Source organism: Bubalus kerabau, chromosome X (genome assembly GCF_029407905.1).
Source record: "Bubalus kerabau isolate K-KA32 ecotype Philippines breed swamp buffalo chromosome X, PCC_UOA_SB_1v2, whole genome shotgun sequence".
NCBI classification, from domain to species: Eukaryota; Metazoa; Chordata; class Mammalia; order Artiodactyla; family Bovidae; genus Bubalus; species Bubalus kerabau.
In genome coordinates, this window is record NC_073647.1 from 103,556,148 (window position 1) to 103,570,350 (window position 14,203).

At 48.5% G+C, this 14,203-nt stretch overlaps 1 protein-coding gene across 1 annotated transcript; it reads right to left on the reverse strand.

The window, feature by feature from the left end:
- Positions 1-1,023: 1,023 nt before the first annotated feature.
- Positions 1,024-11,925, reverse strand: SYP (synaptophysin). Its single transcript, XM_055564363.1, has 7 exons — positions 11,316-11,925; positions 10,104-10,169; positions 8,841-8,965; positions 5,789-5,984; positions 4,906-5,097; positions 3,299-3,629; positions 1,024-1,106 (listed from the first exon to the last, which is right to left on the reverse strand). The coding sequence occupies exons 1-6, from the start codon at positions 11,349-11,351 to the stop codon at positions 3,303-3,305; spliced, it is 942 nt and encodes a 313-aa protein (XP_055420338.1). The 5' UTR covers positions 11,352-11,925; the 3' UTR covers positions 1,024-1,106; positions 3,299-3,302.
- Between the last annotated feature and the right edge of the window lie 2,278 nt (positions 11,926-14,203).

The window sequence follows — 14,203 nt, forward strand, 5'->3', positions numbered from 1 at the left end:
TCTCATTCTACCCTCCCCACTGCCAAGCCCATCCACTTTAAAATATATTTTCTTCACTACTTCATTGTGGGGGCAGGGCTGCCCTTTTTGAAACCACCAGGCAGGCCCCACTATGAGCCCCCAACTGTCTAGAATCCCTGCCATGACCTCACTCCAAGTTTGGCCCATTCCTGAACCCCACTTCTAGGCTTGCCCAAGGTCTGCCCCCTTTAGAATCAAACTCAGTCTATGGAATGTTCCAAGTCACACCCCTTTCATAGATTCTGGTCCCAATCCGAGACCCGTCCCCTCTGGAGCCTCATCCACTGTCTAGTTCAAGCCCCACCCTCTCTAAAACCAGCCCTCAGCATTTTTCTCTACCTGGTTCCCGGGTCTCAAGTCACACTTCTTCCTTAGAACTCTGTCCTACTCTAAACCCTGCCCACTGTGGGCCCTACCACTGCCTCACTTAAAGCTCCATCCCTTCTAGACCCCCACCCTCAGCCTCCTTCCAAGCCCCATTCTAGAATGCTGTAGGGCACCCTTCTTCTTGAGACTCCAAATCCAGTATGTCTGGAACCCAACCCATCTGCTTATTAGTCTCCTCCACTCCAGAACTCCTCTCCAAGACCACCTTGGGTCCCAGGCTCACCCAGTCTCTGCCTTTCTTCCCTCTTTAGTGTTGGATTTTCCCTAATGGCCCCTGTTCAGGAATTGCTGGAGGAAATCAAGGCCAGAGTCAGGAGGAGGAGAGGAAGAAAGGGGAGATAGTCTGAACTCACACCCACCCTCCCCACGCAGCCTTCTGTCTCCTCTCTGTGCCCCTTAAAGAGTCCCCCCAACCTCAGGGCACAGGGCCAGGGGCCAAAGGATGAAGGGGAAGGGGTAGGGGTAAGAGAAGGGCCCACTCAAGATCGGGTCCTTAATGCACAAGGGGAGTGGAGCGGGGGCAGGGCTTAGACAGATAAATAGATATTTATATATAATATATATATATATAAACAGCAAAGACAGTTAAGGGTCTCCTGGCTTGAGGGGTGGAGACCTGGGGTGTAGGGGTGGTAAGTGGGGGCAGGCCTTCTCCTGAGCTCTTGCCTACCCATGGGGTCCTCCCAGGCTGCACTGACCTGTGGAGACAAAAGACATAAAAAGGAGAGGTGGTCTAGACACAGGTAGTGCCTTTAGGGAAGGGCTGGGCTGCTATGCCTCTGCCCAGGCTTTACCCTCTATCTGCCATGCCCTTCTTCCTTCCTTCTTCCTTCACTTATAGTCTTGGGATCAGCTTCATCCCAGCTGCTCCTGTTGGGAAGATATACCTTACCTCCACTAGATTAGGTACCAAAGAAATTATGGTTTCCTTTTGGATTGGTTTCCCCTAATCCAAAAATATCTGTTAACAGGTACTGTTCTCCTCATTGCTGATAAACTACATTGAGCAGAGCAAAGATCCATATCTTTGTGGCGCTTACATTGTAGCAGGGGAGACAGAGAGACTTCAAACAATGACCATGATGTGTAAATAAATTATCTAGTATGACATAAGGTGATAATAAGTGAAATGGAAAAACAAAATTAGACTGGGATGAGGGGGATTAGGAGTGCCAGTAGGGAAAGAAAGGTTGCTCTAGTAAGTAGGTAGTCAGAGAAGACCTCATTGAAGAAGTGACATTGGAATAAAGACTTAAGGAGGTGAGGGAATGAACCATGCAGATAACCAAGGAGAATTACATTCTGGGCAGGGAGCACAGCTGCCAGTGCAAGGGCCCTGGGGTGAGACCACATCTAGTGTGTTTGAGGAACAGCAAGGAGATCCGTGGGGCTTCAATGGAGTGAGCAAGGGAGAGTGATAGAAGGTGATGTCAGAGAGATAGGTAATGGGGTCACATAGGACCTTGTGGACAAAGTTGTGAGGACTTCTGCTTTGACCCTGGATATTTTAAAATGATAGTAAAATGTTTCATGCTATGTTGTTTCAGTAAATGTTTCTTAACATTAGTAGTGCTCTGATTTATCTATGGCATGAATTAGTCATGGGGACATCCCCTAATCTAGTAGAAGAGATAGTAAATAAACATATCAACTAATAATTACAGACTGTGATAAAACATAGGGAAAGGTAAGAAAAGGGTCTTGTAAGGAGTTGGCCAGGTAAGGTTATCAGTGTGTGTGGGTTTGAAACTCCAAGGAGAAAGCAAGTACCAAGACCATGAAGTTGGACTGTGCCTGACACATCGAGATGGCCAGTGTGGCTGGAACAGAGTCAGGGGGAGTGGTTGGGGATGAGAGGTCAGAGAAGTGAGGGGTGGGGCTAGATAGTGTAGGGCCTCGTGGGCCATAATGAAGGCTTTGGCTTTTAATCTGAGTGAGCCTCAGCAGAGATCTGAGTTCTGAGCACAGGAAGGCTGTGGCTTGATTTAGGATTTAACAGGGTCCTTCCCCAAGCTGTAAGCAGAATATAATGGGAATGGGAGTGGAAACCAGTGAAGAGGTCCAGGGGGACAGTGTGAAGATTATAGATATATTTTGAAGGTAGAGCCAACAGGAATTTTTAATGAATTGTATATGAGATACCTAATAAACTCCTCCCTGCCCTTTCCATCCTGGCCAAGTGCCAGAAACTACCTCCACCTGTGTTGCCATTTCCTTGCCTTTCCCTCTAACGCCATCAGCCTGCCTCTATTTCGCATCTTCCCCTCTCATATGCGAGGGACATCTCGCTTCTCTTTAGGGTACCAACAAGGCAAGCAAGACTTTCCAATGCCCCCTGCTTCGCTTCGCCTCGCCCCTTTCCTTCTTGGAAATTCCACACCATCCCCCTCATCTCCACGGTTGCGGAGAGGTGGCGGATCTGTCACCTCCTTCCAGATTAGTAATCGCTGACCTTCATGATTCAAGCCCATTTACCCTCATCATCCATTGGCCTTATCATAACACATTGGCTAAGACCCACCTCCTCTTCCTTCCTCGGCGCCTGCGCCCAGCCGACTTTCCAATATGCAAATCCTCCTGTTATTCCTCCTTTCATTGGTTGCTCTGCCCGCTTCTCTCCCCTCCCTTCCATCAGAGCAGCACTTCCACCTCTCTCCCATTGGCTCTTTATTCTGCCTATTTTCAAAAGCCACTCTTCTCCTCTCCACCATTGGCTAGTTACTCACCCTTAACGTGTAGCTCCGCCTCTCTATTGGGGCCTTCAAACGGCCGTCCTTACTTGTCCAGCTAGCGTCCTATGGACCATATACTCCTGCCTCTTATTGGTTCATTGACCCGCCCATCTCCTTTCCTGAGCCCTCATTGGCTACCTCACCCGTCTGTCACTCACCAGACTACATCTGATTGGAGAAGGATGTGGGTGCACCCTGAGGGCCGTAGCCTTGCTGCCCGTAGTCGCCCTGAGGCCCATAGCCACCGCCGCCGCTGCTGGCCGGCTGCCCGTAGTCTGGCTGATAGCCGCCCTGGGGCCCGTAGGAGTCCTGGGGCCCGTACCCGCCGGGGCCCTGCCCGTAGCCTGTCTCGCCATAGGCGTCCCCGGGCGCTGGTTGCTTCTCGGGGGCACCAGGAGGAGCGCGCAGGAATGGGGCGGCCCAGCCTGTCTCCTTGAACACGAACCACAGGTTGCCGACCCAGAGCACTAGGTTCAGGAAGCCAAACACCTGCGGGGAGACAAAGCTCTGCTGTCATCTAGCGCCCATTGCCCTGGTGGTCCCAGGGAACATTGAGGCTGTTTGCATCGAGCTTGGATTCACAGGCGCCCAGAGGGTGGTGGTTTCTGAGACCCTGACCCTCTGAGTCCAAGCACATGAATGTCTATGTGCAAAAAAATCACCCTGGTGGGGTGATTAGAATTCACATTCCCAGGGATATATGTGTTTATGTATTTGCATATATACACGTTTATACATGTACAGAATATAGTAAATCAATCTAATTTTGTAAGATATAGTAAAATGTTAAGCATAACTTTTTATTAAATACGTAGGCATAACACTAATAAACACATATACACAAAGTACATAAATGGGATTTTCCAGGCAAGAATACTGGAGTGGGTTGCCATTTCCTTCTCCAGGAGATCTTCTTGACCCAGGGATCAAACCCGCGTCTGCTGTGTCTCCTGCATTGCAGGCAGTTTCTTTACCACTAAGCCACCAGGGGCTTATGTATAAATACACATGTGTAAAGTATATAAATATATGATTTATACTAAAACAAAGATATGGAATTTGTATAAATATGTAAATGTAATTCAGTTTGGGGCCAGAAAGTAATATTTCTACTTTACAGTTGAGGAAACTGAGGTCCAGAGAAGCTAAGTGGCTGGAGGTCTGATAGCCAGCAATTGACAGAAAAAAATTGGAACCTTAGCATCTGTAACACTTGTATACGACTTACCATGTGCCAGGTCCTTTTTTAAGCATTTTGTATGTTATTATTCCACTAATCAACTCTTGTTTTCTATTTATATGCTCAAACTGAGGTCTGAGAGGCTATCTATTGATAGAGGTTATAGAGCTTGCAAGTGGCAGAGCCGGGATTTGAGCTCAGCCTGACTCTGGCCAGTAGGGGGCGTCCAGATGAGAAATATTTCAAGTTCTTCTTTCATTTTGCATGTAAGGAAACAGGTTCCTAGTGGGTACTCACTGAGTTGCCAGAGATTCTACATGACTAGGCTGAGCCTGGGATCCAGGACCTAACTGAACAGAAAATCTCATGTCCCCTTTTTGGGAACAGTTTGTGGTGTCACAGTGATTATAATTACTATCTCATCCTTCAAGGCTCTGTTGTTTGCATGCCTCCTCCAAGGAGCCCTCTCAGATTTCTTCGGAATTCTCCTCTCATTTTTTTCTCTCCACCACTTCACCTCCCCATGCCAGATTAAGTTTCCCAGCCACCCTCCCCAGCTGTCTCAGCCAGCTTCCCAGGACTTACCACCGAGGTGTTGAGGCCAGAGGTCACAGGGTCCCTCAGCTCCTTGCATGTATTCCCTGGCTGGTGGCAGACATGCATCCCCTTAATAATGTTCTCTGGGTCTGTGGCCATCTTCACGTCTGACAGCCCCTTGGCCCAGGCCGATGAACTAACCAGCCACATGAAGGCAAACACTGCCGTGGCCAGAAAATCCTAGGACAGGCAGGGGAGAGGGATACAGCACCATGAGTGGGCTGCTTCATGCTGGGATGTGGGGCCTCCTCAGATCACAGGCTTTCTTGGGGGGGGTCCCCCAGAATAAGCTTGTCTCTCCCTTGCCTTTCCAGCTCTTGAAGCCCCCAACACTCACTTGAAGGTGGTTCTTCTTGCTTGGACGTGTGTGTGTTTGTGTATATATATGACCCAGAGGGTGTGAGAGTGTGATTGTGGTATGTGGGGTGTGTGTGTGTATGAGGAGGGTTCTGTGAGTTGGTTGTCTAATCTGTGGCAAGTAGTGTGTCTTTCCACTTTTGTCTGAATGTGGGGATTTGTGTAATTTTGTATGTGGAATGAGGGTGTATGAGTACAGCTGTATAGGAATCAGTGTGTCTGTGTGGTGTGATGGATGACAAGCATGACTGATGTAATGAACCTCTGTGTGCTCCTTTCTTTCATCTAGACTGTGGGGTTTGGTGAGAGGTGGTAAGTTTCCAGGTGTCTGGAATTCCGTGTGGGCTGTAGATGTGTCCCTGTCATTCAACTAGTCAGTGTCTCTGATGCTCGTAGCAGCAGTGCTTGCGTGTGAGCCTGTCTGGAATTTGGTGTGGCCTCTGAAAATGGCTGTGTCCCCGAGGCTCCATGTCCCCTGGTCCCTGCATGCATGTGAGTGGCTGTGGGAGCTCACCAGCATGGGCCCTTTGTTGTTCTCTCGGTACTTGTTCTGCAGGAAGATGTAGGTAGCCAGAGCCCCCATGGAGTAGAGGAAGGCAAACACAGCCACGGTGACAAAGAATTCAGCTGATGAGGAGTAGTTCCCCACCAGGAAGATTTTTTTAGGGTCCCCTTGGCAGGTGGGTGCCTCAAAGTACACTTCGTGCAGCCTGTGGAGAGAGGTGGGCAGGTGTGGCCTAGGCCCTAAGAATTCCCTTCCCCTCCCCACTTCCCAGTCATGGGGCCTCCCAGATTCTGACATGGTCCCAGGAAGAGGAGGAGATAACCATTCACGAGCACCTACTGTGTACCAGTCACATTTCATGATTTGTTGTTGTTTGGCTTTTATGGTTGCACCACAGGGCTTGTGGGATCCTAGTTCCATGACCAGGGATTGAACCCGTGCCTTCAGCAGTGAAAGCATAGAGTCCTAACCACTAAACCACCAGGAAAGTCCTGCAGTCACATTTCAGGAGAACATCCCGGTGAAATAGGTGTTATTCAGCCCTCACTCCAATCTAAGCACTTGGCCCCTTAGTTATTCATAGAACACACCAGGCACCCTCCCACCCTAGGATATTTACACTAGAAAGCTCTCCTAGATATCTCATATCTTACCCACTCCATCTCCTTCAAGCTTTGCTACACTTGTCATCTTCTCAGTGAGGTCTTCCCTGATCTATTTAAAATTAAATCTAACCATTCCCTCCCAGCACTCCTTAGCCCCCTTCTTTACTCCATTTTCTCTGTAATTGTGATACCCTTGGACATACCATGTATGTTACTTTTTTCCTTGATTTTTGCTGTAAGTACAAGAGGGCAGGGCTTTTCCTTGGTTTTGTTCACTGTTGTGCCCTTAAGTCCCGGAACAGTGCTGCCACATAGTAGGGGCTCAATAAGTATTTATTAAATGAAATATGTGGAGGCAGAAACAGAGGCTCCAAGAAACGCAATGACTTGCCTAAAGTCACACAGCTGGCATGGGAATGACAGAATTGGGATCTGAATCCTGTGTTTTTTCCCTATGTCATGTTGACTCTTCTCTCCACCTCACTTCAGGTCCTCAAAAGAAAAACAAATGTGTACATAGCAGAGGAGAGCCCAGAGACTACAAGATAGGAGGAGATGGACAGAAAGACAGGAGGGTAGAAGGGATGCAAGAACAGGATGGGTGTATCTGAGGTGTGGGTGGAGTGGGTGGGGGGAGACTGGGAAGACATGTGGTGTGAGGGAAGAGGGGTCATAAGGAGGAATGTGTGTGGGGAGAAAGACTGGAGTGATGTCCCTGAGCTCCGACCTCAGGTTGGGGGGGCAGGATCCTGAGATAAGCAAATGGTGCCGATGCCCTTGTATAGCAAAGGGCCTAAGGGAAGGACTTAAACGTATTGATCAGCTCTAAGCATTTTACATAATTGCCTCTTTTAAGGACTCTCCCCCACAATTCTCTAAAGGAGGCATTATTATACCTGTTTTACAGAAGAACAAACAGAGGCTCTGCAAGACTAAGTTACTTATCCAGGGCTGCAAGGCTGCTAAATGATGGAGCTAGGAGTTGGGTCTAGTTTGAGTTTTTGGGTTTCTAGGGGGAATGAAGGGTCCTTAAGGGGGGTTATTGGGGCAATGGCAGGATTGGTCAAGGGAACACAGGCTAAAGATTTTTTCCCTGGCAGACTTGTGGGTAAAGGGCAGATCCTCAGGACCTGAGGCTCTAGGCATGGGAGGTGTTGGGGGCCACAGATTTTTGTGGCCTTCTAGATTCCAAGGTATCCCATGCTGCAACCCCTACTCCTTCCCCAAACTCCTTGGCTTCTGTGAGCTGGTGGATCCCTGGTTGCCATGCCCCCTCCCCAGCCTCTCAGACCATGCCTCCCTGGCACTTTTCTTTTGATTATTGCTCAGGGCCACTGCTGGACTATCCTCTCTTCAGTCTTCCCTCTCACCTTGGATGATCTCTTGAGCCTACATTTACCCTTAAAGCTCAAAAATCCCTAATTTCCAACTCAAACCCTGACCTCTTTCCCCAGTCCTTTAAACTTCTTTATTTCCCTTATTTTAACAAACACTTATGGAGTGCTTATTGTGTGTCTGGCACTGTGCTAAGCATTTTACAAGTATTAATTCACTTAATATGTATCATAACCCTGTAGGATGAGTATTATTATCCCCTTTGATGGGTGAAGAAATGGAGACCTGGAGCAGGTACGTGACTTGTCCTAGTAGTGGAAGAGCCCTTTAGGAGCCTCCATTGAAATTGTTCCTGTAAGTCTCTGTCTTTCCATGGCTAGGAGGGAAGCCTCTCCATTAGGGCAGCCACTTTGCCTGCTTGTGCTCACTCTCATGTACCTAGCACCCAGCATACAGTAAGAGCTCAAAAATTCTCAGAACTGCTTAATTGGGTTTAATCTTTCTCTATGGCTAAGCAGCACCCCCTCATTATTCTCTATCATAAGACCCTGAAGGAGGATCCCCTCCTTGGATTTCTCCCAATCTGCAATTATCTTTATTAATTTGTTTATTTGTTATAATGTTGGCTCCATGAGGGTAGGGAGCTTGGTCTGTTTTGTTCACTGTTTTATCCCCAGCACTTTGAGCAGTACCTGACATACAATAGGTTCTCAAGAAATGTATATGGAATGAATGAATGGGAATTAAATAATAATATTGGCTAACATTAGTATCCTATGGCATTAAGAATACATATATATGTGTGTGTGTGTGTGTGTATATATATATATATATAATTTTGAATCTTATTTATTGCTAGTCTCCTGTCCCTCCCCTTCACTAGAACATAGCCAGAGGGCAACAGCCTATGCCTGTCTTGGTTGCCACGTGTCCTGGATGTCCAGAGCAGTGCCAGGCACAAGGTAGGTGCTCAGTGCATGCGCAGTGACCTGAGTGGGTGTGGTCTCCCGAGGTGGAGGCTGGGCAGGAGCCTCTGGGGTGGAGGTGTTGGCCAGTCCCAACCCCCCACCCCCATCCCAGGCCTGTCAGGATCCCAGGGGTGGGCTAGAGTGGGGGCACACCTGAAGGGGTACTCGAATTCGACCTCGATGTTGAGGTCACTCTTGGTCTTGTTGGCACAGTCCACACTCAGCTGGAACTCCCCACTGTAACTGCCGCATGTGGCAAAGGCGAAGATGGCAAAGACCTTGGGCAGTAGGGGTGGGGATGGCCACAGTGAGCCTGTGTGCAAGTGGGATGGGGCTGCCCTCCTCTGGACAGATCAGGACCCAGCAAAGGCAGCAGCAGATGGACTAGTTCCCATCCCCACCCCCTAATCAGGGCTCATGGGGCCCAAGGACAAGCTGATTAGAGGGGTGTGACTATCTCTTCCAATCTTTCTCCCACTGTCTCTCTTGGGATCTACATCTCAATAATGCTCTGATTCCCCTTGTTCTGTCTCAGTCTCTATTTCTCTCTCTCTGTCTCTCTCTCTCTGTATTCTGCCTGTCTCTGTTGTCCTGTGTCTCTAGTTCTCTCAGTCTCTCTCTCTCTGTATTTCTCAATGTCTTTGTCTTTCTCAAATATCTCTGTCTCTGTTTCTCTCTCTACTTCTCTAGTATCTATGTGTGGCTCTTTCTGCCTCTTCTCTCTCTCTCTCTCTCTCTCTCTCTCTATCTCTCTCTCTCTGAATGTATGTCTCTCTGTGTGTGTGCCTTTCTGTTTCTTGGTCTGTCTCTAACTCCCTGCTTTGTCTCTGACTCGTTGTCTCTATGGTGCTCTCTCTGTCTCCCTCTTGCCTTTCTGTTTATCAATTTATCTCTTTTCGCAGTGGGTCTCTTCTTCTTCTATCTCTTTCTCTCCCCCACCCCACTTTTCTTCTTCTCTTCCTGTGTCTGTTTCTCTTTGCATCTCTGTTCATCTTTCTCTGTCTTCCATTTCTTTGTCTCTTTCTCATCTCTATATCTTTTTTCTGGGTATTTCCATCTCTGTCTCCATCATTCCTGATCTCCCATTCTCTCTGTCTCCTTCACTGTCTCTGGGTTTCTTTGGCTTTGTGTCTCTCCCTGGAGCAACCAGCTTCAGGCTTCACCTCCCTTGCCCCTCTCTCACCTCAGGAGAGGAAGTAGCACATCACAATATTCCACTTCATGATGTGGGTACCCTTGACCTTATGTGATGTTACATCACAGCCCATCCATTCTATGGCCCCAATGCCCTGGGACTTCACCCTGGAGCCCAATTTCCCCATACCCTTTGCCCCCCCACCCACCCATCTATTCCTCCCCCCCCATTCTGAATCCCAGTACCTCCCTCTTTCTCCCCACAGCTCAGACCACACTCACCCATTGCAGCACCTTCACGAAGCCGAGGGGCTCCTTGACCACCCGGAACTGACCCCCAGCCACCAGCTGAGGAGAGAAGTAGTGGGGAAGGGTGGGGTTGTTGGGGATGGAGAGGGAGGTGAGGGACAAGGCCACCAGGCAATAACCCCTGGGGATAAGGCATGTGATCTTGGGGAGAGAGTGACGTTTGGAGAGAAGGTGAAAAGGAGAAAGTGACACTTTGGGGAAGGTGTGAGCTCAGGGTCTCTGAAGAAGATCCCTGGGGTTCAGGGAGGTGGGGAGATAGATGGTAGAGGGGTTGAAGGGTGAGGAAGATGGGGATGGAGTCAGGACTAATTAAGGAGAGAAGGTTTGAAATCGTAAAGATGAGTCAGATGGCAAAGGGGATCAGGTGGAGAGACTGAAGAAGGGGTTGGGGCTCATTAAGGTGGGGGAAATGGTCTTGGATGGTGAAGGTGAGTCACAACAGGGAGGGAGTTGGGTTGGCTAGGGTGGGGGAGGGGTCTGCAGCGGTAAAGGTGAGTCAGATGATGGTGGTGGGGTGTCTGAGATGATGAGGATGGGGAGGGGTTAGTCCTGGTTAGAGATGGGCAAGGTTCTGAGGTGGTGAAGAAGAGTGCGATGGCAGAAGGTCTGGGCTGATTAAGGTGGAGGAGAGCTGGGACATGGCTTCACTGTATATGTGCTGGGGGAAGGGAGAGTAGGGGTTTGGGAGAAGCGAAACCGATCGTCCCCCTTGGTCTGTTCTGGGGGAAGAGGTGGTCGTCTACCAGGGTACCATCTGGAAGGGTCTGGGAGGGGCAGGTGTCAGCCCTCCCTTGCACCCCCGCCCCCACTCCTTCTGTCGCTCTATTTCCTAGCTCATCCGCAGCACCCCCCAATCTTCCTTCCATTCTCCCTTCCCATCCCTCCTTGCCTTGCCTATACCCTAGCTCTAAGACCCCTCTTCTTCCTTGCTCGCCTGTAAGGAAATGGCTTCTGGCGGCTCCCGCTGCGGCAGTGAGGACAGCTCTCGCTGCGGCAAAGGGCGCACTCCTTTTCTCCACCTCCCCTTCCCTCCCCTCGTCTGCCGCAGACCCCAGCCCCAGAGCTGGGACCAGGCGTCCGCTGCTAGAATTCTGGCCACCACCTCTAAGAGTAGGCAGATTCACTGCGACCCGGGCGAGGAGGCCGGGCAGCGGCGGGCTCTGTCCGCGGTGCTGGAACACGTACCTGATTCACCACGTCCATGTCGGCCAGCAGCAGCATCAGCAATGCGGGGGGCGGGAGGCGCCTGCTAGCAAGGGCGGGCGCAGGGCGCGGCGGGGGCGGCGCGCGATCGTCGGAACAGCCCAGGCGGCCGCAGCTCCGCCCCTCGCACCCTCGCCTCACTCGCCAAGGGAGCCTGCGCACAGCGGCAGTGTCTAAATCTCACTGGTCGCCATTCCAGCCGGGAGGTTGGAACAGTGAAAATTCTCTGGGAAGGTCGTGATCTCTGAAAGCACGGCTAGAGATCTGGGGAGGTGGACCGTTCCGTCCTACAGTAGGACAGTTTGCCAGCCCTTTACTGAATTTGTTGAATGTGTTCATTTATTTAATCCTTAGAACGTCCCGATGTGGTAGGGACCATTGTCCCCGTTTTTACAGGTGAGGAAAATTAGTCCCCAGAGAGGTTAAGCGACTTGTATAAGGTTACCCAGCTAGTTATTGACAATGCCCAAAGTCCCTGCAATTTAAACGTAGTTCCCAAAGTCCCACCAATTTAAACGTAGTTCAGGGTCTTGAGGGTTTCTTCTTTTCTGAATTTTCAGCACATTAAAAAAACCCCAACACCCTCCCACTCCACCTATCTCCCCTGTTTCTCTCTTCCTTAGTCAAAGGAACAACTTAGTCAACTTCCTACTCCAACTCTACGCTTGATACAACCTGTTTATTCCTCAGTCCTCCCTTAATTGGATTACACCTCCTTCATGCTGCCAAAACTAGGCCCACCGAGGTCAATGGCAATTGCCACGTTGTAGAAGCCAATGGATAAATACAGTTGGAATTTAAAATGCTAAGCCTCACTCATACTAAAAGAAATGCCTATAAAAGCTACCAAGACATTGTTTTTCACCTTTGAGGGTGGGGAATATAAAACAGTTTGATAATGCTCAATATTAGCATGTTGGCCAGAAACAGGCATTCTCATAAATTGCCCATGGAAGTTAAATTGGTATAACTTCTGTAGAGAATAATTTGGCAGGATGTAGCAAACTAACAAGTCCATATATGTGGCTCAGCACTTAACACTTGTAGAAATCTGTCTTGCAGGGAGATACATACACGTGCTAAAGGAGGTATGTATAAGATGATACACTGCAGTGCTCTTTATTTTTTATTATAAAAATAAGGAAGTGTGGACACTTCCCAAGTGCTCATTACTGGTGGCCGGTTTAACAAAAAACTCAGCTAGAGGCACAAAATGGAGTACTATGTAGCTGTCATTATTAATAATATGGAGCTGTGTAATGATATTCAAGATACTTAAGAAATGCAAGAGGCCAAACTATGTGGGAATTGTGTACAAACAGAAGGGATTACATCATAATGATAGAATAACTAACATTTTAAATTGTGGCGATTCTGTGAGCTTCTCATATATCACTCATTTAAATCTTCACAACAACTCTATGAGTCAGGTACTACTACTATCCCAAACTAAGCTGAAGGAATTTTCTAAAGTAATACAGTTGGAAAGTGATAGAACTAGAATTTGAACAGCTGGTAAGTGGTAGAACTTTGAACAGCTGGTAAGTGGCAGAGCTAGGATTTGAACCCAGGAAGTTTGGCTCCAGCACCTGTTACTGTTAGCCATTGTGCTAACTTATCAGTACAGCATCCTCTAACTGTATAAAAGATATCTGATAATACTGGTTGCCTCCAGAGGGAAGGGAAACTTTCACTTTATACTTCTCTGTACTTTTGAATTTTGAACTATCTGAATGTATAGTTCAAATGTATGTATGAAGAGCTTGGGCTTTGGCATCCAATTGCTGGAATTTGCATCCCACCTCTAATATCTGTTCCTGTATGACTTTGGACAGGTAAGATAATTTAAAATGGTAGTTATAGGATAGTTACACTGTTAAACAAGATAATCACTGTAACACACCTAGTTTGGGGCCCAGTAAATGGTTCATTTTACCTCTACACATCTCTGGAACCTACTCCCTTCTCTCCATTTCCTCTGCCACCTCCCCTGGCTAAGGCAACCATCATTCCTGCCAAATTTAGCATCTCCAGTCTCTTCCCCCTCCCTTCTGTTTTCAGCACAAACGTCAGAGCATCTATTTAAAATGCAAAGTTAACTATATCACTACCCTGCTCAAATTCCTCTCATGGCTCCCTACTACATTCAGGAAAAACCCCAGGGGTTGGGGCTTGGCATTTAAGGGTCTGCATCATCTGGCCTCAGGTGGCTTGTCCCACCTCATCCCTCAACAACTCCCTTCCCTCTCTTTACCCTACCCACAACTTACTTTCCCACCATACACAAACCCAACCACCCTAAGCCTTTGTTTCCAGACCTAGTGCAACTCTATATTCTGAGTCCCAGATCTCCAATTTTGGTTTCTCTCAGATTTCAGTCCTGGTTCAATTGGCACAAATTATACAAATGAGAAACCCCTGCTATGAGAGCTGGGGGGAGACTTTAGGTCAGACCCTCCCCATAGGTGGCCCCATCCTATGCCACTTCCAACACTACCTCAATTCCTTTGGCATGGGGATGACTAACACTTTGGACAAGTCTTGACACATGTCTAAGCCAGCTCAGTTTGTGCTAAGGGAAACCCAGAACAGTGCCTGGTACAAAACAAATGCCTGTTAAACCTTCACTGAATGAATGAGACCCCAAAGTTTGGGCAACGACTAAAGGTAGGAAAAGAAGCAGAAAGAGGAGCTGTGGGATCTGGGAATGGGGTACTCTAAGTTGGTCTCAGGAAAGCCAGGTTGGCCCTGAGTGGGTTCTCCCAGGCTAGAAACCTCATCCTAAGCTGTCACCCATGTCTTTTACAAATGGAGTTAGATTGTCTCTCTCTCTCTCTCTCTCTCTTTCTGGCCATGCTGTGTAGCATGCG

Coding starts and splice junctions, on each gene's coding strand:
- SYP (XM_055564363.1), bottom strand. CDS start 11,351: ATGCTGCTGCTGGCCGACATGGACGTGGTGAATCAG. Junction 5,985..8,840: donor GAATTCGAGTACCCCTTCAG/GTGTGCCCCCAC, acceptor CTCTCTCCACAG/GCTGCACGAAGTGTACTTTG. Junction 5,098..5,788: donor ACAACAAAGGGCCCATGCTG/GTGAGCTCCCAC, acceptor TGCCTGTCCTAG/GATTTTCTGGCCACGGCAGT.